Source organism: Macrotis lagotis, chromosome 4 (genome assembly GCF_037893015.1).
Source record: "Macrotis lagotis isolate mMagLag1 chromosome 4, bilby.v1.9.chrom.fasta, whole genome shotgun sequence".
In the NCBI taxonomy this organism is placed as follows: domain Eukaryota; kingdom Metazoa; phylum Chordata; class Mammalia; order Peramelemorphia; family Peramelidae; genus Macrotis; species Macrotis lagotis.
In genome coordinates, this window is record NC_133661.1 from 251,238,163 (window position 1) to 251,265,672 (window position 27,510).

Sequence of the window (27,510 nt, forward strand, 5' to 3'; positions counted from 1 at the left end):
TAGTATGATTAATAGTAAGATTTGATATGATTAGTATAAAGAAATATAATACTTAAATTCACATACATTCTTGAATTGTGAAATTTCAAGCATCCATAAGGTCATTTTGGAGTAGGGGTCCCTCCTGGACTTTTTTTTTGTACTTAAGATTTTATTTATTTTGAGTTTTACAATTTTTCCCCTAATCTTACTTCCCTCTCCCCACCCCCCACAGAAGACAATTTGCCAGTCTTTACATTGTTTCTATGGTATACATTGATCCAAATTGAATGTGATGAGAGAGAAATCATATCCTTAAGGAAGAAACATAAAGTATAAGAGATCACAAGATCAGACAATAAGATATCAGGTTTTTTTTTATATAAATTAAAGTTAATAGTCCTTGGTCTTTGTTCAAACTCCACAGTTCTCCCTTGATACAGATGGTATTCTCCATTGCAGACAGCCCCAAATTGTCCCTGATTGTTGCACTGATGGAATGAGCAAGTCCATCAAGTTTGATCATCACTCCCATGTTGCTGTTAGGGGATACAGTGTTTTTCTGGTTCTGCTCATCTCACTCAGCATCAGCTCATGCAAATCTCTCCACACTTCCCTGAATTCCTATGCCTCCTGGTTTCTAATAGAACAATAGTGTTCCCATGATGTATACCAGAGTTTGCTAAGCCATTCCCCAATTGAAGGACTTGATTTCCAATTCTTTGCCACCACAAACAGGGCAGCTATGAATATTTTTGTGCAAGTGAGGTTTTTACCTTTTTTTAATCATCTCTTCAGGGTATAGACCCAGTAGTGGTATTGCTAGATCAAATGGTATGCACATTTTTGTTACCCTTTGGCCTCATGGACTTTTTAAATGGTGTCATATAAGTAACAAAAAGAACATATTACTGCTTCTCCAGTAGAAATGTTATCATAGGCTATTGCCTATTGCATTAGAACCCATCTACACATACATTAGATCTATCTACTTTAACCCATGACTTCTCATAGAAACAAAGACAAACTATGGCATAGCAGAGTTAGAAGGACCAAATTTGAGTTCCAGTGATTAATTTTTCAGCAGCAACATCTGAGGAAGAACATCTACTTAAGGGATTTAAATTTGCATCAATATAAGAAGTGATGAGATCACAGACTCTTAAATTATTGAAGTATTAATAACTAATTCATTAACATTAATGGATCATTAATATATGAACTTTACCCATTCCTACCAGTACTAGGATCCATTTTTCTGTATAATTTGTAAAAATTATATGTAGGCAAACATTTGAGTGTAATGATTACTTATTCCCAGAGTCCATTTTAGTTCTGAAACAGTCCCTAGTGTATAAATCCAAGTCAATAGTAGATAACAATCTCTTTACAGGATGCCTGGAGGGGCTTGTTGCTTTTAGGACCTCTCTGGAGTTTCGAGGCTATTCCAAGTTTGCCTTTTATGGAATCCATTCAGCAACACAGCCCTGCCTTTACAAAGAAGTGAACCAAAATTATAGGACAGCCTCATAATTGACAACTCTTTGTGTCCCTAGGCCAGCTTTAGAAGCAAAGAAGCTTCTAAGGGTTAAAGGTGGTCATTTGCTCTGACTTTCAGCATATAATTAAACTAGATTTGATTAGCTAAGAATTAGCACATTACTAAGTGTTAAATTTGCCGATTGAAAATGAGAAGAAAACGCTTGGATTTTTTTTTGTTCTTTCCATAGCTTACAAAGAAAGTGAATAACATAGAGACTGGCTGGGCCCTGGGTGCTACCTTTCATCTGCTGCAGTCTCTAGACCTTTCTCACTGAGGTCCAAGTACTTCCTACAAGGACTACAATTGCCAATCAAAGACCTTTCCAGAAGAAAGTGAATCTCATTCACATTGCTGAATGAGTCTAGAATGCCATGGACCAAAAACCAAGCAGCTAGCTCATGGGGAGCTAGAGAAATTAGTAGATGGGATTTGATCTAGATTCTTAAAATTTCTGTTTAATTAATTATACACATTTAATGTGAGCTGTAACCTGACCTCTGAATGTTTGGAGCCATTACTAGATTCTTAAGCATTTGAGCCTCTTTCTATGTTGTCAAAAAGCTACATCAGCCAAAAAGGGTAGATTAGGAATTTTACCCTTGGGTTGAGCTCCCAAGAACAAACCATTAAAATCAACTCTGCATCCCAAACAGTCTTCAGAACCAAATTCTGGACAAACTGTGTGGGACCAAAGAAAACTAAGAGAAAAACCATTTGGAATTACCATCTTTTTTGAAAAGCTCCAATTTTTCTGCATGTTAAAATGTTTCATTTATAATCCCATAACATGTTCAACAATAATTTACTGGGGAGGAGAGCTTGACTTTTTTGGTTTTTTGCTTGGAAGGGGAACCCTTAGGCCTTTTTTAAAAAAAATCTACTTATCAATGAATGACTTCATATCTGAAATCATGTATAGTCCTGCCCAGGTCTAGTCAACAATCTCTATCCAAGCAGAGTGCCTTGTGCCGGCCATTCCAAATCTTAGAACAGGGGAATTCCTGTGATAAAAGTCTCACATGCAATCTTATGATTGTCTCCAATATGTATTAAGTGCAATATTTAGGAACAGAAATTGTCTTCCCTCTGGCTGAGTCCATTCAACTTATTATTCATGTATGTTGATCATCCATTCCAAAGAAAAGCTTAGCAGGACACCAAGAATAGATTGTTCTTTTGTCTCTCACATCTTTTAAGCTGGTACTTTCTAATGAGTATATTTGGTCTATCCAACTTATTTTGTTGCCAATAAGCAGTCTTGAGGGAAATGCTGTCAGACATTATTGTCTTCTTAAAGTTAATCTTGAGAATTTGAGATGCTCTTAGTATGTATTTCTGACTCTTAAGCACTCATTGAAGCAAATCTTTAAAAATCTGTATTTTCTATTTGCATCAGTGCTTGGGGTAGGTAATATATCTCATCTCTCCACTAACTCAACTTTAAAATTCTATGATTCTATATGCTTGTTACCTAAACTTACCTCAAAAAAGTTTTCAAAGATAGCACCCACTTTGATTTCCATATTTCCAGTACATCCATGTATATTCATCTCATCTACAGCTTTTTATATTTTTATAGATTTTAATCATGTCTTCTCCCAGTCTTATGTTTTTATTTACCAATTATTTTAGTTGTCATAGGGCAAAAAAGTCTTGTTTTATTTTCAGTACCTTTTTGGATAATGCTCAATATGGTTGCCTCTTTGGCTACAGAAAATACATTAGGGTCAGCATTCTTAGGTAACGATCTTTATGGTCTTCCAAGAGATTATAACCCATTCATAGATAGTAATCCAATTGCTAAGGTCTCTTGATTTTTCATGTTTGAACTGTTTATCCAAGTACCATACCTTATCCTTAACCAAATCTATCAGATAAAACTCTTGTTCACTAAAGTTTTCAGATATAACAACAGCTAACTTTTTAAGGTTTGCAAACTGCTTCCCATATATTCTCATTTTGTCTATAGTTGCTTTCCCTCTAAAAGAACTTACCTTCTGCAAACTTAAGGCAAAATTTCTTGCCCAGATCACTTATAGATGCCAGTTTTATCATCAATCCGTAATTTCTTTCCAGGCCCCCCCAATTTCTCCATTTAGAAAAGTGCCCATTTTCTCATTCTAATTCAGTTTTCAAATCATGAAAATAACTCTTAAATCCAAAAATAATTTATTTGCTTTAGTAGCTTTTGGCAGGGAGCTTTGTCTAATTCTTTGCAAAAGTCTAATCAGTTGACTCATATCCACTGGTTTCCCTTTATCTGTGAGGGAAGTTTTGTTGTTCAGTCATTTAGTCCTGTCTGACTCTTCATGATTTCATGGAACACACTGATCATGAGGTTTTCTTGACAAAGAATTTATCACTTTCTTCTCCAGTGGATTAAGGCAAGCAGAGGGTAAATGACTTATCCAAAGTTAATAGCTATTATGTGTCTGAGGCTGATTTTCTTCTTGAACCCAGACCCAGCATTCGAGTCACTGAACTGCCAATGAGTAGGTAAGCAAAAAAAGGGGAACCCATGCGTGAAGTCCGATTTAGTATGACTTCGTTCCAGAGACCAAGTGACCTTTTTCTTCATTTAGTGATCCATTTTTTAATAGTCTACCACTATGCCCTCTTTTGCATCCTAAACAACAGAGGTCACATTTTTAATCACCCAGGACAGTGGCAGAAGTCATCTGTAACAACATTATAAATTCTTTCTGTTGGTTTTCTAGAACTTTATTTTTTTTTTGTTCATCCATTTCCCCTAAAGCAAAAAAAGCTCATATGACCTTCATTGTAGAGATATCAGACCAATTCTTTAAATTATACTTGGGTGCCTCTTAGTTTCTAAGTGTGAATCATTGAACTTTATCTTCCAATGAAATATTAGAGAATAAATCATAATGGGTAAAAATTAATTTTAAAAAATTATAGATTTTGGCCAATAATTCCTCCATGTTCATTCTTGAGTTTTCAAAATTCAGCATGATGCCACCAGATCCCAATATTCATATCATACCTACATTGATTTTGTCATTCTTAGAACATAGTGAGCTATGCAATCTGACACATTTAACCCATTCATTTCAGAGGGAAATTCAGGAATAGTAATTTTCCTAATAACTTCAAAAAATTCAATCAGTCTTTGTCCTCATTGGTTTATCATGCTTTGTTTACTGTGTACTACTGTTGTATCATGAAAGGTGCTAAGGGAGATGTAAAGGCAAGACACTCCCTTAAATTGCTTAAAATACAGTAGGAATGATATTAAATTTATCACAAAATTAAAATATGGTAGGGATATATTAAAATAAACATAATGCAAAAGATTAGCGTGGAGATAAGAGAATCTTTTTCATTCTTTAGTGGCATACTTTTTAAGTCCTATAATCATTAAGGGAGTTCTACCAATTATTATAGCTGGTTTCTTCCATTGATATATTTTTAAAATCCCTTTTTAATTGATTTTGGGGTTCTTAGGAAACTGTTTCCCAATCTCTTTTCTAGATCAACTACTTTTCTGATTATGTACCAGCTTTGTAGATGTTCCCTTTTCATGCTAGTTATTCCCTTTGAGAAAAAAATTCTTGGCAGTAATTCTCTACTAGTTCATTTTGACCTTGGCAGATTTTATTTAGCCATCTATTAGAAAATTTATTAGACATAAGATTCTGCTGTGTATTTTACTAAAGCACCACCTCTTCAGTAATTTTTTTCTTTAACTCTAATAATGGGCTTTTAGATAGAAGTAGATTGCTTTCTTATCCATCAGAATGTGAATTAAAGATTTGAACTTAAGCCCATTGAAAGGTTATCCTACAAGATTGTTTTTGATGTTTCATCAATTTTTCCTTAAAGGCTAAGCTCATGCATTTAGTTTTTCCCAGATATTGGGAATTATTCAAAGAAAAATTTAGCACTGCCCAACACACCTTTTTTCTTTCCTTTTCATACAGATTAATAATAAAATATAGGCAAAATGATTTGGAGAGACAAAAATGTGGTACACTAGAAATCTGTAGTGATATGGCAAGTTAGTCCTTTGACTCTTAACATCTTGGATACTATTGTTTGGTTTAAAGTAAATATTTGAGACTCTCAGGGAAGCCCAAAACATCAATTTTGTGCCAGTGCTTATATTAATCTTTTAAGTGGTTTCAACCTATCAAAGGCTTAAAAGAACTAACAGACTTTTATCACTTGCCTCCATATAAATTCCTTAGTGATTTTAAACCCTTGGGTTGCAAAGTAGTTACCTGGGCCTAGGACTACAAAAGATGTAATTTTTTTCATTCAATCTCAGGAGCTCTGGACTATAATAATTGTACATGAGATGCTAAGGGAGTGTTTATTGCATGTCAACATGAGCATAACTTTTGCTGCTAATCATAATTTCCTTTTGACTGGTTCCAGACTTCCTCAAACCTGTGCAATGAGATTATTTATTGTTTTAATGTGACCTCCCAGAGAGGGAACCATAAATGAAGCTGTAATTTGATGTGAGGAGGTGATAACCAACATTAACAAGAACTGACTTCCTCTTAAGAAAGTTCAGCACAACTATAGCAAAGTTTAAAGTAATTTATATTTAATTTTATTGTTAATTTTTAAATTCCTAATTTTATTAAAAATGTCAACTCAGTGTTTGCAGTTCTCAACTCAAACTGAAATATGGTGTGAAAAACAGAAATACTGTCCTTAGCTAATGGTTATCAGGAAAAAAAATTACTTGGGCAGTACTCTGGTGTCTATTTTAATAATAAAAAGCTATTTTCCACCAATCATTTGATTTTGAATTTTTTTTTCTTCTACTGATGCATCCAGATCATAGCAAGTTATTAATACTCCCAAATGAATTAACAGGACACAGAGAAAAATTCTTTGCATTTAAAATTGTCATCAAAGAAAAAACAACTATAACTAATAGCAAGTTTATTACAATTTCAAAAATAATTTATTTGATCTATGCAGTCTATCTGGTCTTTCTTCCTCAGAATAATGACCGGGAAATAGGGTATTCATTTGCTTGCAAAGGCCATAATCTGTTCCTGGTATGGAGAAAAACAAAAAAGGTAACTTAAATGACACTTCTACAACCCTACAGAATCGAAAGTTGAAACCAAACCTATGCTATAACAACAACAACAAAGGCCAGTTTCGATTTTTCTGCCAGTTCATCCTTCCAGATCTTATTTAGCCAAAGATGTCCATAGGGGCCAGAGGGATGCAAAGGCTTTCTGGCCAATGCAGTTTTGGCCATGGGTCATAATAAAGAACCTTGAACAATTATTTATTTTACCTTCCTAAGCAATAGGTAAGTAGCAAAGTGAATTAAAGTCATAGACACATCCCAGCTGTGTGACTTGCACAAATCACTTAACTTGTGTCTGCCTCAGTTTTCTTATCTGTATAATGGGGATAATAATAGTAATTAACTCCCAGAGTCATGGGAGGATAAAATGAGATATTTGTAAAGTATTTTTCAAAACTTAAAGTGCTACATAAAGATTAGCTAATATTCTCCTCTAAGGTTTAGCTGACTTTTTTTTTTTTTAGGTTTTTGCAAGGCAAATGAGGTTAAGTGGCTTGCCCAAGGCCACACAGCTAGGTAATTATTAAGTGTCTGAGACCAGATTTGAACACAGGTACTCCTGACTCCAGGGCTGGTGCTTTATCCACCGTGCCACCTAGCCACCCCCAAGCTGACTTTTATTTGACCTAAATAGAAATTAAAAGAAATCAGTCCATTTCATCTCTCCTAATGTATACCTGTTAACACAGCATCCTTACCCAACTTGTGAAAATGTCTCCTCCCCTAATACCAATGAGTAAATGTATCCAGGTCAGTTCAATGACTGCTGAGTGAAGGTCTAGCCCCAGATCTCCAGGTCTGCCAGAGTCCCCACAGAGTTTCATGTGGAGTCAGTGGCCCTTCTTACTTTGAGTGGAGGAACAGCATTTGTTGCCTGCAAGCCCCATGTCCTTAGCAGCACCAGAGGAGAAAGAGTGGTGGAGTAAAGCCTCTTTAACAAGTCTGTGGCAGCAAGAAGAGAGACGTTGTGACGCTGTCTCTCTGTTTCATATTCTGTAAGGTGGCTCAAGGAACCTAAAGAGAAAAAGAAATAACTGGAATGCTCTCAACTGTCTCACAGTAAACTCAATTCATATCAGTGGGCTGGTCTGACCTGACCATCTGCCCTTTTATGACACAGGAATCGACATACCAAGGGAATCTGCTCTGAATCCTTACCTAGATCTTTCCCATTAAAAGCTGCTGCACTGAGGTGACGAATCAAGCTGGAAATATCCCCAAATCCCATGTTGACCCCCTGCCCTGCTAGGGGATGGACTCTGTGTGCTGCATCCCTAAACAGAAAGCAGAAAGCCGGTCTAGCCTCCTATTCAGGAAGAGAAAAAAGTTTGGTTCTGTTTTTTCCTATCCTTACCCAATGAGTGCTATGCGAGGTCGGACATACTCAACAGCATGCCCCAAACCAAGTGGAAACAGGGCTCGGCTTTTTGGCTCCACTTTGGCAACACTTGGAGGTAGCTGTCGGGCTGAGGATTTAGTGGGCTGTAGCAGTGTGACAGCGTACTGCAGTATGGATCCAGCAGAGTCAATGAAATCTGTGTGACTGGCATCACTCCACTGAACAGGGCAAAAAGCAAACATAGGATAGCATTTAATCAGTGAGTGCCAAGAGATTAAAACTGTAAAGTCACTTGACAAGAACTCTAGGCACTGGGATCATGCAATCTAACAGGCCCAAACTGGTCCTTATCTAAACTCTACACTTGGAAAATAAAATAAAGACAATGAAATGATCCTACAAGAACAACGTCTGAAAAAATAAGCAAGATACCCTGGAGGTCATCTTGAAATTTATTCCAAACTCTCTCTGCTTCTGTTATATGGCACTTCATTGTAAACTGATTTGAATTCACTAGTGGGTTATTTGGAACCACAGAAGTCAAAAAAACCTGCCCTGACACATGTTCTCCAATGCCCCTGAACCTATATGGTCTGGAAGATAATTGTAGTTAGGGTAACCCCTTAAGATACTTTGGGGTATTCAAATCCGACCTCAGACACTTAGTAATTACCTAGCCGTGTGGCCTTGGGCAAGCCACTTAACCCCATTGCCTTGAAAAATCTTTAAAAAAAAAAAAAGATACTTTGGGGTGTTTTATAGCATCAGGGACTTACTCAGATAATCTGATACCATAGCAATGGTCAAAACTGATAGGCTACTGCTGAACTCTTCTCAGATTAGTCCATTCTAGGAGCACTAAACTGATACAAATCAGGAACTAGGAAGTTGCCTTGAGTTTCTATTTCTGCTTCTCCATCAACTATAGAGATAGAAAACATCCAAGCTGAAAGTATCCTTGGAGCTTATCTGGTTCAACTAACTCCTTAGTGCAAAGATTAAAAAACTGAAGCCCTAAGAAGTGAAATGATTTCTCCAAGGTCATAGGCCCAGGAGACTGCAAAGTCATGACTAGAATTCAGTTTCTTGACTTCCACAAATGCTCTGCTCCTATATCCCACACCAGCACACGAAGAAAAATGGGAAACTATGGAGCCTCCTTTTCTCATGACCAAAATCTATCTCATTAGCTGTCAGTATAATCAAATTAAAAGTCAAAAATCAAAATACCACTACTCACAAACGCAGAATTAATGGCATCCAGAAAATTTTCCTCCTCCATGCTGACCAGTTCTGCTGCATGCTCGTGAGACGTGGACCACACTAAGGAGCTCAAAGTGTCTGAAAGCTGATTCAATACAACAAGAATTAACATAAAAGCCAAGAAACAGATTGATCAATTCCTAAGGGTTATCAAGCATAAGTTGGGAGGTCAGGGGAAAATACAGACAGGAAAAGGGAAGTTTCAGAAAAAGACTGAGGACAGGTATAAAGGAAAGGGGAGTTAGAACAAAAGTAGAAGTAGGCAAAATTTTGAAAGATTGAAGGAATGGGGATTCTTACCGGTAGCAAGGCAATGGGCCCAGAAGGAAGAAATCTTTGCCATGCCACATTATTTTCAGTGGCCTAAAAGAGGAAGTAAAAAGATAAAGGGTTCTAATGTTGTAATAAGTTCAAGCAGTTCCCAGATATTGGCTAAGAAACTTTACCTCACTTAAGTGCAAAGTGGCCACAACAGCTGATTGATCATAGGGCCAGCAAACATTCTGGATTCCAGCAGCATGCCGTACTCCTGAGTTTTGACCATCTGAACCAATCTGCATGGGAACAAGAGCCAACTGAGTCCTTTAATTTTTGTTTTCTGAAAAGGGTGATTTTTAAAAATCTTAATAGTATTTTTTAAATTACATATATAGTTTTCAACATTCATTTTTACACAATATTTCCTTCCCTCCCTCCTTCCAAGATCGCAAACAAGCTGATATATTATACATATACAATCATGTTAAACATAATCCCATATTAGTTATGTTGTAAAAGAAGAATCAGAACAAAAGGGGAAACCAGAAGAAAGAAAAAAAATTTAAAAATGAAAATAGTATGCTCTGATCTGGATATGGATGGCATGTTTTATCACAAGTCTTTTGGAATTGTCTTTAATCACAGTATTGCTGAGAAGAGTTAAGTCTATCAGAGCTGAACATCACACAATGTTACTGTGTACAATGTTTTCCTGATTCTGCTTTCTTCACTCAGCAGCAGTTCATGTAAGTCTTTCCAGGTTTTTCCTGCTTATCATTTCCTGTAGAACTTTAGTATTCCATTATATTCAGATACCACAACTTGTTTAGTCATTATTCAATTGATAAGACATTTTCAATTCTTTACCACCACAAAAAGAGCTCCTATAAATATTTTTGTACACATGGGTCCTTTCCAAATGTATCTGGGCTGATGTTGTGCAATGGACCACTCAGAATCCAAAAGTTTCATCAAAAATATATTCAAATACCCTAAGATAAAATCAGGGCAGGAAAAATTCAAAAGTGCTGTCATGGTCCTCTTCTCCCTCTATATTATTTTTTTTAATTTCATCAGTTCTAATTGATTCAACTATCATCTCTATGCACATTTTCAGATTTGAGTGGGCCTAACCTCTCTCCTGACCTCAAGTCTCACATATCAAACCACCTAATGCACCAAACTTCATATCTCAGACCATCTTAAAATCAAACTGAACTCATTCTCTGCAAAGGCCTGCTGTTTGGTGTTCCTGCCTCAAAAATTTCCCCATCTGACCCAATGACTTCAGTCCATTGTCCAATGAGATGTCAAAGTGATCTGCCTAAGATCAGATCTGACCATGTCACCCTCCCATGCAACCACATTCAGAATCAAATATAAAGTCCCTTGTTTGGCTTTTAAAGCCTTCAAAATCTTTCCCCTTCCTACCTTTTCCAGTTGCTGTACTCCATTTACATCCTTGTAGTGCTGGAGAAGCACAAACTTCCCAGCCTTCTGACATTTCCTCTTCAGTTCTAATCCTTAGCAACCCAATTTAATCCACAGTAAGCAGCTTAGAACCAAAACCACAGGATAAGGTATGTACAAGTACAAATCCTAGAGAAAAACAAAGCTTTAATTACCAACAATTTGGTCTGGAGCTGGCGGCCATCAGCTAAAGTAACTTGAACCCACGGACTAGTTTCTGCATTGAGGAATGGACCAGGCCAGGTATAGCTGATTATTTTGCTTCTGTAGATAACCTCCACCTGATCTGAAAGAGAAAGAAAAAAGAAATAAAAACACTTAGAGAGTAATACACACAAGAGCAATTAACAAATATGTTAAGCATTTCTGAGTATACAAAGACTGAAATGAAAGAGTTCCTGCCCCCAAGGGGCTTACATGTGACAAGGGAAATAGATAATATACAGACAAAAATACAAGGAAACTTGAGAAGGAAAAAAACATTCACAATAGGGGAAAGTATAGAGCAAAAACATAATTAAAAATAATTTCTTAAGATAGCAGAACATGATATTTAACTCTTAGCTGTGAGCAGGAAAAGATGGAATGATGAGATAATAGGCTTCAATAACATTACAGAAAACATAAAAGCTAATGGATACAGTCATCATTAAAAAATGACCACAAAACTGCCTTCAATTGGGAAGTACCAGACAAAGTAATGGAAGAAAAAAAAGAGGTTGAAGAAAAACAAACACAATACCAAGTAGAATAAAGAAAACAGGGAAAAAAATTCTAAGTAGTAAATCCAAACTGCTTGGAAGACAATTAAAAGGACTTCAAAGTGGTAAAGTGACTTGATTATAAAGCAAAGATGGATACTAACAGGAAGACTGAGATATGTGCAGCCTGTCCTTTTTTTTTTTTTTAGGTTTTTGCAAGGCAAATGGGGTTAAGTGGCTTGCCCAAGGCCACACAGCTAGGTAATTATTAAGTGTCTGAGACTGAATTTGAACCCAGGTATGCCTGACTCCAGAGCTGGTGCTTTATCCACTGCCACCTAGCCACCCCTGCAGCCTGTCCTTTTTAACAACTAGAGTTGATAAAGTTTTTAGAAGAGAGACATATCAGGGGCACTAGATGGTATAAGTGGATAAAGTACCGGCCCTGGAGTCAGGAGGACCTGAGTTCAAACTCAGCCTCAGATAGCTATGTGACCTTGGGCAAGTCACTTAACCTTTGGCAATGCCTGGCCAAAAAAAAAAAAAAGACATCATATATAAGGGTCATGAAAAAAGACTGGTTATAAGATCACTGTTGGAGGATTTAATTCAGAGGGAACAGAAACAAGATTAGGGATATTTTGAGTTATGAAGGTATTAAAATAAAATGGATATAAAGATGATGAAAAGGGAATCTGTATTCACTATGTTTTAAAAAAACCTATCAAGATTTTTAAAAAGAAAGTATATTAGGCAGATCACAATAAGTTGGAAATTAAGGTAATGTAGCCTGAAAAAAGTATCAAGCAGTACTATACAATTTTGGGGATAGCTGAGGAGGCTGAAAGAAGAGAAGTGGTGGCAAAGGTCTTACTCTGATTCCATCCAAAAAACACTGTCATGTCACTTTTCAGAGGGATCACACATATTTTATATGTAAATAGACTAGACTAGTGGTATCAAATCAAACAAATAGAAATGGGGCCAATAAATAATACGTAAGGATTCCTGTAGAATACATACTGACTTAAAAAACAACTTATGTTTCTATGTATATAAAATAATGTTTTATATATAACAGGTGAATGTATCTGATTGTAGGTAAGCATGGTAACTCTCTGGACATCTAAAGCAGGGTGAGTAGCCATGTTCCTGGCCAATGATTACTTCAAAGAAGATAGTAGTATAGGGATTCAAAGTACAATATAGCAGGTACAACCTGGACAGGAGTGAAGTCATCTATTCAACTGATTGGGAATATCAAACCAAAGGTGGGTTTTGGGCAGTGTGAGCTGGATCTTGGGATCTGACAGGCTGTGAGATGCAGAGACTGTCTTTAGTGGGTTCCCCAAGTTTGGTTGGGCCATTGGTCTATCTACTGAGATCACAAATACCCAAAGTCTGGGTAACAAAAAAAACAAAAGATACTAATACAATAAGGCAAATATGATCTCAAAAAAAACCACCAAGGAAGCCAAGATGGCAGCAAGAAGGCAGGAATTCCTGGAAACTTATTCCCCCCAAACTCCAAAAGTCATCAGATTATGGCTCTAGCCAAAATTTAAAAGGGCAGAACCCACAGAAAGACTGAGTGATACAATTTCCCAGTCCAAGACAATTTAGAAGTTCTGCAGAAAAGGACTGTTTCACCAGGACTGGGGGTTGGAAAAGGCCTCTGCAGCAGCTGCAGCTGCAGCCACAACTCAGGGCAGCCAGGCTAAGTACATAGACCCCTCGGGGTGTGCCTGGGTCTGTGGCAGAGGGGGCAGTTTCTAGATCTCCTGAAACAGGGATCACCAGGAACAGCTTGAAGGGGTGGTGAGAGAACTCTGCCACACCAGAGTGAGCACAGAGCGAGCACCAGCCTCAGAGCAGCACTGCAGTGAGAATCTGCAGCGGAAATTGGTGAGATCTGGGGAGATGGCAGAGGTCCTTCTGCTCTCCCTGGGGCAGGACTCAGCTGTTTACCCACCCTCAGATCCAGGTTGTAGTTTGGGCTCCCATACTACCATAGCTGAGCAGGGACTCTCCTCACAGCTCCAGGGCAGAGGGGAGGGCCTGTGGTTATCCACATACCAAAGTACAGGCAAGAGAGCAGTCAGAGCCTTTCATAAAACCTAGGAGGCTGTACCAAAACCCCCCAAATTACTTTGATCCCATGGAAGATTCAGAAGATGACAAAATTGAAGGTTCTGTCCCCAAAAGCTCCAAGCAAAGTAGAAAAGGGGCTCAGGCTACAAATGAGCTCAAAAAAAGACTTTGAAAAGCAATTAAGGGGGGTGGAGGAAAAATTGGGAGGCAAAATGAGAGCGATACAGATAAATCATGAAAACCAAATCAGCAGAAAGAAATACAAAAAAATACTGAAAAAATAGTATGTTAAAAACCAGTTTAGGCCTAATGGAAAAAGCAAAACAAAAGGCAAATGAGGAGAAGAATGCCTTAAAAAAACAGAATTGGCCAGCTGGAAAAGGAGATAAATAAGCTCTCTGAAGAAAATAACTCCTTCAAATGCAAAATGGAATTAAAGGAAGCTGATGACTTTGCAAGAAATCAGGAAGAAATAAAACTATTCTAATCCCCCCCCCAAAAAATTAGAAAAAACTATCTCATTGGAAAAACAACTGACCTTGAAAACAGATCCAAAAGAGATTATTACAGTCAAATTCCAAAACTCTCAAGTCAAAGAGAACATACTAAAAGCTTCCAGAAACAAACAATTCAATTACTGTGGCTCTATAGTCAGGATTATACAGGATCTGGCAGCATCTACATTAAATGCTCGTAGGGATTGGAACATGATATTTCAGAAGGCAAAAGAGCTTGGATTACGATCGAGAATCAACTACCCCGTAAAACTGAACATCCTCATTCAGAGAAAAAGATGGACTTTCAACGAAACAGGGGACTTTCAAACTTTCCTATTGAAACAACCAGAGCTGAACAGAAAGTTTGATCTCTAAGTACAGGACTCAGGTGAACAATAAAGGGGGTGGATGAGAAGGACTAACTACGAGGAACTTAATGATGTTGAACTGTTTGTATTCCTGAATGGGAAGACGATACTGATAACTCATATGAACTTTCTCATTCATAAGAGCAGTTAGAAGGAGCATATATAGACAAGGCACAGGAAGGTGTTGAATATAAAGGTATAATATAGTAAAAAGATGGAGTCAATGGGTGATAAAGGAAAGTACTGGAAGAGAAAGGAGAGGAAGGAGCTAAGATATTTCACATAAGAGTCAAGAAAAAGCTTTTTTTCAATGGAATGCAATGGGGGAAGGTAAGGGAGGGAATGAGTGAGACTTCATTCTCATCAGAAATGGCTCAGAGAGGAAATAACATACACACTTAATAGGATAGAGAAATTTACCTTACCCTAGAGAAAAATGAGAGGAAAGGGATGATAAAGGGGAATGGGAGGGGAGGGGAAGGGAGAAATAGGTAATAGAAGAGAGGAAAGATTGTGGGAAAAGGTACTCAGAAACACCATACTTCCAAACAGGGACAGGGTGAAAGAAGAGAGAGAACAGAATAAATGAGAGTGGGAAGAAAGAGAGTGGAGGAAAATATAGCTAGTAATAGCAACTGTGGAAAAAATATTGAAGCAACTTCTTTGGTGCACTCATGATAAAGAAGGCAATTCATCCCAGGGACAGAGCTATTGGAATCTGAACACAGACTCATTATTCTTGAGGTTTCTCATCTTTTGGGGGGAGGAGAGGGGTTTATGTTTACTCTCACAACAAGATTATTGTAATAATATAAAATAAATACACAAAAAAAGACTGAAAAAAAAAAGAATCACCAAGAATTGGTAGAAACCATGACAATATTGCAGGATTCTGGAAGGCTATACCTTATTCAATAGGAATTAACACAGGTTAAAAAGGATTGGAGATAGACAGAGAGAGGAGTTTATTTATTAAGAATATAACTGGGGCAGCTAGGTGGCACAGTGGATAGAGCACTGGCCCTGGAGTCAGGAGTACCTGAGTTCAAATCCGGCCTCAGACAATAATTACCTAGCTGTGTGACCTTGGGCAAGCCACTTAACCCCATTTGCCTTGCAAAAACCTAAAAAATAAAATAAAATATAATCATGGAAAGAAACCCAAAAAAAAAGATGTCAGCAGTGTGTAGGAACCTATTTGGGTAAAGAAAAATGAAGCTATAAAGACTATTGTCACATTATAAACCATTTGGACCTAAAAAAGAGAATAGACAAATACAGAAGGCATTACAGTGTAGCCATGGAAAATTTCAATTAGCTAAACCAAGATAATAACTCAAAATGATCACTTATTAGCTTGACTTAGAAATAATTTCTTCCTTCAAAAAGTCAAAGAATAAAGGAAACTGCCACTTAAAAAGAAACTGATTAGTGAAGGAAAAGGATGGAAATGGACTATTCCATCTTAGAAATATTATGAAGAATAAGAAAATCAGACAAAATCTAATTGGCACTCTAAATTACCAGAGAAATTTCAAAAGATTAAGAAAAAGAATTTATCAGATTCCCAAGGACTAACATCCTATAGGGACAATCCGCTTGGGATTTATGGAAAATCTTGAAAGTCAAACTCTAGAGATCCAAAGAAAAATAATTCCAAAGACAGCTGTCTAAAAAGACCCATCTGGATATAGCAGGAAATCTTTAAACAACACAGATGTTAAAGACTTATGAACGGGAGCAGCTAGATGGAACAGAGAATAGAGCTCCGGCCCTGGAGTCAAGAGTACCACAAATTCAGCCTCAGACACTTAATAATTACCTAGCTGTCAAGTCACTTAACCCCATTGCCTTACCAAAAAAAAAAAAAAGTTAAAAGACTTATGAACAGCAATTGCAAGTAAGGTGAAGTAATGGATGATGACCAAAAGCATGGCATCATCCCATAAGATCAATATCAGGAGCACTGAAGCATAGAAGAATTTAGGATAGCAAGGAAAATTAAGGGTCAATTTTTTTCTTTTTAGCTAACTAGAGAAAAAAGAAGGATCAAAGTAGAGCAAGGATGGGATGAAAAACTGTATAGAAGGAAAAAAACAACTCAGCTCTTATTGTGCTTCTTTTCTGTTCTGCTAAAGAATATAAACTTTTGAAGAAGAAAAAATGGTAAGTAAAGCTTGGATACCCAACATATATGGGGAGAAAGTAAGAAAGCATTTAGCTGACCTACATGGGTCCATGTCTTCAAGTCCAGAAGAACAATATCAAAGGGTAGAGATAAGAACTGGAATTGTCAATTATATTTTTAAAAAATATATAATACAGTGTAAGGGGTTAATAGACAGAGTATGTGGCCATGAGGAGTTCATCCTGAGAGTTATTGAGACCTGGGACAATAGGAATGTCCATATCAGAGTGCTCTGAACTCAGGAAGGAGCTCTGGCCCTTCTCTCTCTTTGTTCTCCTGCCTTTCATCCTTATCTTGTTGAATATTCTCAGGAAGGACCTTTTGTCCTTATCCCTCTGTCTTTCATCCTTATCTTGTTGAAGATTCCACATATTCCAGGATACACACCTTTTGTGGCATGCCTGTTACACTTTCACAGTGGCTGGAGATGAGGAATGCTGATACAGGGGGATTAGACTTATATATACCCTTACTCAACTATGTGAGTCAGAGATGTAGCATATACCTGCAATAAACTCCTTGCTTATATCTCACTAGCTGACTTTCATTATTGAACATGCAGGTCATGTCCGGTGGCGCCCCAAAGAGCTGTGTAAATTAGGCTGATGCCCAGCTGCCCAGAGTGGACCGCAACAATACAGAATAGCAAATATTTTATGGATTATCTGAAGAGGGAAGAGAGTGCAGCTTGTAAATTCTAGACCAGGAAACTAACTTTTTGATTTCTGACAAAATCCTAGGTCATATTATTAAAAGAAAATTAAGTAAACATTTAGAAAAAGTCATCAGTAAGAAGAACATGTGATCCTGGGAAAATCATTTGACTTTCAGACCCCCATCTCCTCATCTATAAAAAGAACACCTTCATAAGGTTGCTGCAAGCATTAAACAAAGCTATAGATGTCAGAATGATTCACTAATATTAAAGTGCTACAGAAACCTGAGCCAGAATTCCCTTGAGAATGCCATTGATCTATTTTACTTCAAATTTAGCAAAATATCTGTCAAAGCTATTTTTGCAAATATAAAGGAGATATGGACTAGATAGCAGAATTGTCAAGCAGATTCAAAACTGGTTGAATGGCTCGACCTGAAGAGCAGTCATTAAGTAGCTCCATCTCCAGTTGTCCTTGACTCTTTTTTAAAAAAATCTTTATCAATAACTTGGAAAAAGGCATAGATGGCATGCTTTTCAAAGCTGCAGCTCATACAAAATTAGGAGACAAAATTAGGACAGTTGAGTCAAAGAAGCCTTCTATACTCACTATATGCCAAGCATTTTGCCAAGTTCTGCGAATACAAAAAAAGAGACAAAAGTAGTCCCTGCTCTCCAGGAACTTGATATCTCAGTGGGTTACCCAAAGCTCTCTCAAATTCAAAAAGAAAGTAAGAATTCTGAAAGCAGAATTTATGTCCTTCAAGGCAGAAATAATTGGCAGACTAGAAAAACATGAATCTGTAATAGCAAAGAAATATCACCAAAGAAATAAAAGAAGCAATAACTGAGTGGGAATGCAAATACATAGAAGGAAACTGCATAAGATGAAAAGGGACCATACAAGTGTGGTGACTTTGGAAGTAGAACAAAGAGACAAGAGATGCAGTAAAGAAAAGATCTCACAACATACTGTACAAAGAAATGAAAGAGGACACCCAGATTGTGAACCTGGGTGACTAGAAGGACAGTGACAGGAAAGTTGAGGAGACAAGATGGTTGGGAAGAAAAATATTATGTTCTGTTTAATCAAGTCGAGTTTACAATAGCTTTGAAACACTCAATTAGAAATATCCAAAAAGCTGTATTTGCTAACAGGAAATCCTTTTCCACCAGGGGTCGACAGTTCACCTTCCAAGTGACGTAAGAAAATATGAAAAAAAAACTAGGTCCTTACCAGAGACAGCATCTAATTGTTTGGTGAGAGCAGCCATAATGACATCATTCTCCACTATATATCCCATATCATCTAAATCATCTTTATCAAATATTATTAGAGCTTCTGAGCAGGCATCCCAAACCTAGAAAGGTAAATGGAAAATGTTTATTAAAAGGCCAAAACATGGAAAAAATGCTGCCATTAAAATTATGTTTTGCTCCCTAAGTAGAAAATGCTAAGTCTAGTTCTTGCCTCAGTTCCACAGATACTTATCCCCACATGCCTCATCTCAAAAGTCCTGCCTTAATCAGGAAATAGGTAAGGAGCTGGGAATTCCCCTAGAAATGTTTACCTTTTTGAAAGCATCTAAACCACTGAAAAGAATGCTAGAATTGGAGTCAGGAAGAGTTGCATTCAAATTCTAATTCTAGGACTTTCTAGCTGTGTAAGCACTGGAAAGTCACATTTCTCTAAGTCTCAGTTTACTCATCTGTAAAATGAGGATCCTATCTGTAGTACCAGGATCACAGGTTTGTTGTGAGAATCAAAGGAAATTATGTAAGCAAAGCACTCTGCAAACCTTAAAATCACTGATTATTATTAACAGAATTATAATTAATAGCTGTTAAGTTGGTGTTTGAAGGAGGTACCTTAAAATTTTAGCATTTTAATATTAGTAGTTTGGGTTTCCTTCCTCAGGTATGAGAGTTAAGTGTGGGAAGATAATTCCTTTTGTAAATTAATTCTAAAAGGTTTTCCTTTTAGAAGATAAGGAAATGTACATAAGGAAATTTGCATACAGATAATGCATTTATTTCTTCACATGAGTGGCTCTACAGTCTTAGTCAATTCTTCATGATCCCATGTGGGGTTTTCTTGGCAAAGACAGTGCAGTAACTTGCCATTTCCTTCTCCAGTTCATTTTACAGATAAGGAAACTGAGGTAAACAGGGCTGAGTGACCTGCTCATGTTCACATGGCTAATAAGTGTCTGAGGCCAGATTTGAACTAAGGAAGATGAGTCTATCCAACTCCAGGTCCAACATTCTGTGCCTAATCACCTAGGAGCCTAATCAAAAGTTAATAATTATTCAACATTTATAATTTATATAATCTAGGAAGGAAACAAAACAAGTTTATATTCCATTTGTTCCCCAATATACTAACACCATGAAAGACATATAGCCAGCTCCCTGAGGCAGTGACTGAGGCACCTGCATCCGCCGAAAAGGTTTGTATCTCATTTTGCAGATGTGATCCCAGGCACCAATACCTAGAAAAGAAAGGAGGAGGTGAAAAGCAGACATTTAATCAATGACCAGGTTTCATTTTCCTTCTAGTCTTCCCTTTTCCTTTTCCCTTACCAACTTCCATCCTTTCTTGACCTGACAACTAGATGGAGTGTTCTTTTTAGTAAGTAACCCTAACATATTTCCAAACCCTGAAAAATATAAAAAACAATCTTTTGGGAAGCTATCTATCCTGCTAGTTTCAGGATAAAAGATTTTTTTTTTAAATGCAGTTTATGGAATAAACAAGAAGGCTGAAGAAGTAAAAAACTCATTTTATCTATTTTTCTTTATCATCATCTCCTTCAAATTATAAAGCCTTGAGGAAAAGATCATTTCATCTGTGCTCCTTTAGCACAATGCCTGACTAGCACAGTAGGGATTTACTAAATATTTATTAATTGACTGATTCCTTTGAGCCATAAAACTTGATTGTGTGTGTGTGTGTGTGTGTGTGTGTGTGTGTGTGTATGCATGCGCACCCATGCACACCTTATATTTCAAAATCTCACTATTTTGTTATGTCAATATCTTTTGAGTATTCACAAATATTACTGAGGAGGCATAAGGTACATTATTCCAGAAGCATATTATTAGAAAAGTAACTGGATCAGCTGTGAAGTGAGAGAGAGGGATAACAAATGGATTACTAAGTGTTGTACTGGATTCTCACAAAATATCAAAAGATGTAGAATAATATCTGATATACCAGATAGAACCTCTATGGAGGATTTATATAAAAACAAAAGAATCAATGGTCTGTTTATGTTATTGACTGAAGGTAAGAATGAGATCACAGCTACTGAAGTGGAGAGCTGTATGTATGTATGTATATACATACACATACTTAAAATACTAATATACATATACTTAAATACTGATCTACACCTCTCCTCCCCCCCCCACTCATGACACAGGTATGACTTTCCAGTCCATACAAAGTAATTGTGAAACAGGTAGTTGAATTACGATTTTACTAATGATACCAACACCATAATTACTTCATAAACTTTTTAAGTACTTCCCATTCAAAGCAAGTTAAAAAAATAAAACCTATATGATAATCCCAGCTAAGTACCAGGTTCCTAAAATAACGACTCCACCACCACACCAAAGCACTAATAGCATCTTGTACTCACTGCTAAGGAAAGTTGCTGAACCAGGAGTGATGGAGCTGACTCTGTTTCTGTAAGTTTCTGGCAACTTCTCAAAAACCTTATTTGGACCTGCTTCTAGTAACAGGATTTTCTTGTCACGAAAGTGAACATCATGTCCTAAAAAATGTCAAAATTTTATTTCATGATGAAGGAATATTAAGAATAATTATTTTGGGGGCAGTTAGGTGGTGTAATGGATTGAGCACTGGTCCTACAGTCAAGAGGGCATAAATTCAATCCAACCTCAGGCACTTGATACTAGATTTTTAAGGGTTTATTTATTTATTTATTTTCACAAGGCAATGTGGTTAAGTGGCATGCCCAAGGCTACACAGCTAGGTAATTATTAAGTGTCTGAGGCCAGATTTGAACTCTATCCACTGAGCCACCTAGCCACCCCCTACTCACTGGACTTTACATGAGCAAATAACTTTAAACCATTCAGGAAATAACTTAATCCCATTTGTTCCCCAATATACTAACACCATGAAAGACATATAGCCACTTCCCTGAGACAGTGACTGAGGCACCCCTAAAAAAAAAATAATTTCTTTCCTTCAGTACTAGACAAAAATCATAATTGATTTTAATGCAGGAATTATTCATGATGTGATGATGTACTACAGTAGTACCACAGGACTACCCCAGTCAATAACAGACACCTACATTTCAACCATTTGAACCACCCAACCCACAACTGTAATGAACCTTTCTAATGAGCAAATTCCTTTTTTTTCAATTTTCAAAGAAAACAATGGGGAAATTCAATCTAGCAAACTGAATGTATTAAGAAAGAAAGAAGAAAAAAGGAAAACTATTGAAACATCAGATACTACAAGTCTTTGGAGAACTATTACCACTTTTTTAGGAATCAGGCAATTAAGAAATATTCAGTGTTCGACTATTAGGGACTAATTTAAAGCTCAGATAAAGAGTAAATAAGGGGCAGCTAGGTGGCACAGTGGATAAAGCACCAGCCCTGGAGTCAGGAGTACCTGGGTTCAAATCCGGTCTCAGACACTTAATAATTACCTAGCTGTGTGGCCTTGGGCAAGCCACTTAACCCCATTGCCTTGCAAAAACCTAAAAAAAAAAAAAAAAAAGAGTAAATGAGAACTGTAATCTGAGAAAAGAGAAAACAAAATAAGACTATAGGGGATGCAGCTATGTAAGAAGCTAAGGAAAATGCAAACTTGTTAACCCTAGCATTTGTAAAGATATAAGGTGAGAAATGAATGCATTATTTGTATGTAAATATCCTTTTGTAATAGTCTTTCTTACTCACAAAAAGGAAAAGCACTGTTAAGAGCTAGTTTACAAAAAGAATTATCTTCCCACAATCTCCCTCTTATTTAATAAAGAAAATTTAAATTAATAATATGCTAATATTATTAATAAATTAATAAAATGCTAAAGAGTTAAATATAAGATAACTACCTCAAACACCAAAACATTAGCACAAAAATCTGAGAAGGATAATGGAAGGAAAGACATTATGTGTCTCAGAGTAAAAGCAAACACTGTCACAAGCATTTCTCAAACTGCTTACACAAAGGGAATAGAAGTTCCTTTAGAAAATCTTAATACTACATTTCTCTAAAATACTAATTATGAAATTGTTTTTCATTTTTGTGTATAGTACACACTATATGCACATATACATATAGCACACATAATATGGTACAAATATGATGAATATAATAAAAAAATATATGTGTGGTAATTTCTTCTATGAAAAGAAGCAGTATTTTCAGTTCTTTGCTTCAAAATTTCCCCAACACTCCTTTACCTCAGGGGTAATTTCATATGTCTAGAGCCTGAAAACCAGAATTTATGAGTTCTGGCCAATATATTTCATGCCCAAGTACTCTGTGTCTAAATTAGTTGGGAAACCCTGAAACAGAAACCTAACTGCTTATCACACATTTATATAAGCCAAGCATTGTGCTAAGCCCTTTACAATTATTATTTCATTTGATCCTCACAATGATCCTGGGAGGAAGGTATTATTATTATCTCATTTTATATTAGAGGAAAATGAGGCAAACAGAGGTTAAATGACTTGCCCAGCAGAGAACTGGAAATTTAGGGGAAGCCTATCAATTGGAGAATGACATAAATTGTGGTATATGAATATGATGGAACACTATTATTCTATAAGAAATCATGAGGGACAGGATTGAGATGAGCAGAATAAAAGAACATTATACACCTTAACAACAACATGAGATGATGATCAACCTTGATGGATTTGCTCCTTGATGGAGCAATAATGGGCAATAATCAGGGGCAATTTTAAGGGATATGTGAAGGAGAATATTATCTATGGAGAAGGAATTGAGAAGTTTAAAGGAAGACCAATGCTTATTATCTTCAATTTTTAAAAGTTGTCTTATGTATTACATAATTTTGCTATCTCTAATGTTTTCTTTCTTCCTTTTGGATCTGATTCTTCTCTCAAAACACATTCAATTTCAATCTATGCTTATCATGGATGCAAATGTAAAGCCTATATCAGATTGCATTCTGTTAGGGGAGGGAAGGGAGGAGAAAAAAACTGTAAAACTCAAAACCTTGCAAAAAATAAATAATTGGTAAAAATTACCATTGTATGTAATTGGAAAACAAATAAAATATTTATATAATAATAAAAAAATGACTTGCCAGGTTCACACAGCTAGTCTCTGAATTTGAATTCCAGTTTTCCAGGCACCAGCACAAACTATATTCCAATGGATCTTCTCTCAAGTCTCTTTCCATTTCATTCCAGAGTACTTACAAGGACCAAAGCTATTTACATAATTTGATCAGACCATCCAAACACAGGTACACATCCACTCAGTTAAATACAGTGACTCCTTATTTATTTCCTAGAGTATCAAACATAAACTAGCCTGACATTTAAAACTCTTCACAACTCAGCCCCTCATCATTCCAGTTTCCTTATATCTAACTCTACTGCACAAACTCTATGATCCAACCATAGTGAGCTATTTGCTGTTCCTCAGTCACAATGTTCCCTGCTCTATCTCCCTCCAAGTTCTTTGTGCTGTTGGTCCCCCACTCTCCACCCCATGACTGACATGCTCTTTCTTTTCACTGTCACTACTTAGACTTCCAGACTCAAATGTCATTGCCTATAGGGCTCCTTTCCAGTAACCCCCTCTATTAATCTCTTCCTCTCCAAAATTACCTTTCATCTAATCTGTATGTTCCTTGTAAATACCTTTTATGTACAACTTGTCTCCCCCATTAAAATCTAAGCTACTTGAAGGCAGGGAATGTGTTTCTTCATATCCCCCTACAGAAGATGCCTTGCATATAGAAATAACTTAATAAATGCTTGTTGATTGACTGAATAACTAAATGCATAATAAATGTTGGTTAAATTTATGTTATTATTACAGAGGAAAGTGAAATTTTAATTAGTGGAATGTGAAATGCATATATACCAAAGTGATTAGTATCACAGAAAGGTAGAGACAATGAAAAATGAGTCACTGAATTAGAGCTGCAAAGAATCATGAAAGTCATTTTGTCCAACTTCATTTTACAGATAATTGAGGCCCATGGAGGGTCTGTTACTAGTTCAAGAGGTCCTGTAACTTGAAAAACCAAATGGCAAGCTCATTATTCAAATCCAGGCATTCTAAAGTACTTGTTCTATTATGTTTACAGGATTAAAGGATTTAAAGCTGGAAACTACTTTGGAGATTACTTAAACTAAACCTTTCATTTTTAGAAATAGGAAATAGGCCCAGAGAAGAGTCTTCTTTCCCAAGATTCCCAAAGTCATATATGATGTAAGTAGGAAAGCTGAAATTTGAACTTAGATTTGTCAAACAAGGTCCTTTTACTATAAATCTAGGATTCTTTCTGGTAAATCAATCCAAAGAATAACAAAGTGTCAAACAAAAAAAACTATCATTAAATTGGAAGATGTAATGATCTTCTCTAAAAAGAATTAAGAGATTTTTTAAAATTATTTTTGCAAGGCAATGGGGTTAAGTGACTTGCCTAAGGTCACACAGCTAGGTTTAAGTGTTATGTGTCTGAGATCCATTCTGAACTCAGGTCAGTACTCTATCCACTGGGCTACCTAACTGATCCTAAATTAAGAGATTCTTAACGAATAGGAAATACTTACTTGAGCAAGATCAAAGTGGGAAGGATTAGGAGAAAAATAAAAGGGTCAAAATGTTCATGAAGTACTACTTTGCTTTCTTAAAAGAATGGAAAAAATTAAAGTTCAGGACTATAAGATATATTGTCCTCTAGAAGATATCAGAAGAACAAATACCTTTTAGATAGTAATGAGGTCTACAAGGAACTTTTAAAGTGATCTTTTTACAAGTTCAAAGAGACCACTACCTATCCTATATGTCCATCTTTCATAATGAAAATGTTGGAGCTAGCATCACCAAACAGTATGGGAAAGTAGAAGCACTAGATTTGGAGCTAAAAAAAATCTTTGCTTCAAATCACTGTTTTGGGGCAGCTAGGTGGTGCAGTGGATAAAGCATCGGCCCTGGAGTAAGGAGTACCTGGGTTCAAATCCAGTCTCAGACACTTAATAATTACCTAGCTGTGTGACCTTGGGCAAGCCACTTAACCCCATTTGCCTTGCAAAAAACCTAAAAATCACTGTTTTGCTACTCCCCCCCCCATTAAGGTTAAGTGTGGGTAATCTATTTCTCTTCTCTAGACTTCAGAAATTACCCTATGTGTAAAATGAAAGGGTTAGATTACAACACCTTCAAGTTTTCTTCCAAATCTAAATGTGATCCTATGAGCCAGGAAACTCATGGCAGGCCCTGATCACCTCACATCAGGATTACTACAATAGCCTACTGATGAATCTCCCTACCTTAAATCTTTCCCCCACTCCAATCCACTCTCTATTCTCTAAAGTGATTTTCCTAAAGTATAAGTCTGATTTTCACTCCCTCTACTCAATAAACTTCAATGGTTACTTTTGCCTCCAAGATCAAATACAAAACACACTGTTTGGCATTCAAAGTCCTTCATTACCCAGCTCCCTCCTACCTTCCACTCTACTTATATGGCATTGTCTAAAATAGCCATCTAGCAAATGACCTCCTAGCTAAACCAAGAGAATCTGGAAATTTTCTGACTGACCCACAACTCTACTGTTGACTTCCATGGTATCCTTTAAAGTCTCAGTCAAAATCCCATCTTTTACATAAAGTCTATTCCAACCCCTCTTAATTCTAATGTGTTCCTCTATTAATTATTTCCAATTTATACTATACATAGCTTGCTTTGTATGTCATCTCCCTCTTTAGACTGTAAACCCCTTAAAGGCAGAGACTCATCTCTTTTTGTATTCCCAGAACTTAACTCTTAATAAATATTTACTGATTAACTGACTCATTGGAAATAGTTATTTTGGCAGAATGGAAAGTAGGCTGGATTTTAAGTCAGAGATTCTGTGTTCAAACCCCAGCTCTGCCATTTAATTGTATGTTTGACCACGAATTAAGTTCCGAGTCTGAGTTTTCTCATAAATAAAATGAGAGCTAATCAAACGGTAAAGTTGGAAACATCTTCTATTCCAGCTTTAAAAAGGTATGACTTGGGGCGGCTAGGTGGCGGGGCCCTGGAGTCAGGAGTACCAGAGCTCAAATCCGACCTCAGACACTTAATAATTACCTAGCTGTGTGGCCTTGGGCAAGCCACTTAACCCCATTTCCTTGCAAAATAATAATAATAATAATAATAATAATAATAATAATATTTAAAACTAAAAAATAAATTTTAAAAAGGTATGACTTTATGATTCTTTGAAAAAAAAATGAAATGCATGAATGTTACTCTGCAGTGAAGCAGTGGGAACAAAGAACAGTGGCTGGGGACCTGGGAGCTGGGTTTGAATCTCTTCTCGAATCATTAAGTCTCTTGGGCAATTCACAGGTCACCTCTCTGGACTTCAAATTCCTCATCAGCAAAATGGGGGGAAGGAAGGAGAAGGCAGGGATTCTAATAGTAACGCTGACACTCATGAATCTGGGCAATTCGCTGGGCCTCGCCGCGTCAGTATGGGGGGAAATGCTTCAACTCCGTCCTCGCTGACGCTGCAAATGGCAGGGATCACGGGGTCCTGGCCTGGGGCTGCCCTGGCCCCGCAGCGCCTGCGTCCCTTACCCAAGGCACAAGCCATGGCGGTCCCCACCATGCCCCCGCCGGCCACCACCACATCGTAGACGGTCTGCTCCGGCCCTCCGGAGCCGCTCAGCCATCTCAATCCCGGCAGTCGCGGGCCTGCCACGGTCGCTCCAGAGACAACTAAAGAGCGTGTCAGCCGGACACAAGCTGCCATCGCGGAGACTGCAGCAGCTCCTTACGCCCCTTCCACCCTCCCAGAATACTTCCGGGTCATCGACCACCAATCGCGA

At 37.0% G+C, this 27,510-nt stretch overlaps 2 protein-coding genes across 3 annotated transcripts in view; one reads left to right on the forward strand and one right to left on the reverse strand.

Annotated features, from left to right (window-relative positions):
• The window catches only part of ENTPD5 (ectonucleoside triphosphate diphosphohydrolase 5 (inactive)), a 36,576-nt gene extending 30,287 nt beyond the window's left edge, over positions 1–6,289 (forward strand). Inside the window, 2 exon segments of the mRNA XM_074235742.1 lie at positions 1,710–1,745; positions 1,748–6,289. Coding sequence (XP_074091843.1) covers positions 1,710–1,745; positions 1,748–1,858 — 147 coding nt within the window. The 3' untranslated portion in view covers positions 1,859–6,289.
• Positions 194–27,464, reverse strand: COQ6 (coenzyme Q6, monooxygenase). Of its 2 annotated transcripts, none has more exons than XM_074235741.1 (12): positions 22,127–22,150; positions 21,077–21,211; positions 19,863–19,921; positions 18,667–18,790; positions 11,085–11,215; positions 9,648–9,755; positions 9,502–9,564; positions 9,179–9,286; positions 7,954–8,156; positions 7,758–7,873; positions 7,447–7,613; positions 194–6,555 (listed from the first exon to the last, which is right to left on the reverse strand). In XM_074235741.1, exons 3-12 carry the CDS (start codon positions 19,890–19,892, stop codon positions 6,526–6,528), a joined length of 1,080 nt encoding a protein of 359 aa, XP_074091842.1. In that variant the 5' UTR covers positions 19,893–19,921; positions 21,077–21,211; positions 22,127–22,150; the 3' UTR covers positions 194–6,525. The 2 variants fall into 2 exon arrangements, with proteins under 2 accessions (XP_074091842.1, XP_074091841.1); XM_074235740.1 differs by lacking the exon at positions 22,127–22,150 and adding an exon at positions 27,260–27,464 and having other exon boundaries at positions 195–6,555.
• Between the last annotated feature and the right edge of the window lie 46 nt (positions 27,465–27,510).

Coding starts and splice junctions, on each gene's coding strand:
- COQ6 (XM_074235740.1), bottom strand. CDS start 27,434: ATGGCAGCTTGTGTCCGGCTGACACGCTCTTTAGTTGTCTCTGGAGCG. Junction 9,565..9,647: donor CCACTTTGCACTTAAGTGAG/GTAAAGTTTCTT, acceptor TTCCTCTTTTAG/GCCACTGAAAATAATGTGGC. Junction 9,287..9,501: donor GGCCCATTGCCTTGCTACCG/GTAAGAATCCCC, acceptor GTATTGAATCAG/CTTTCAGACACTTTGAGCTC.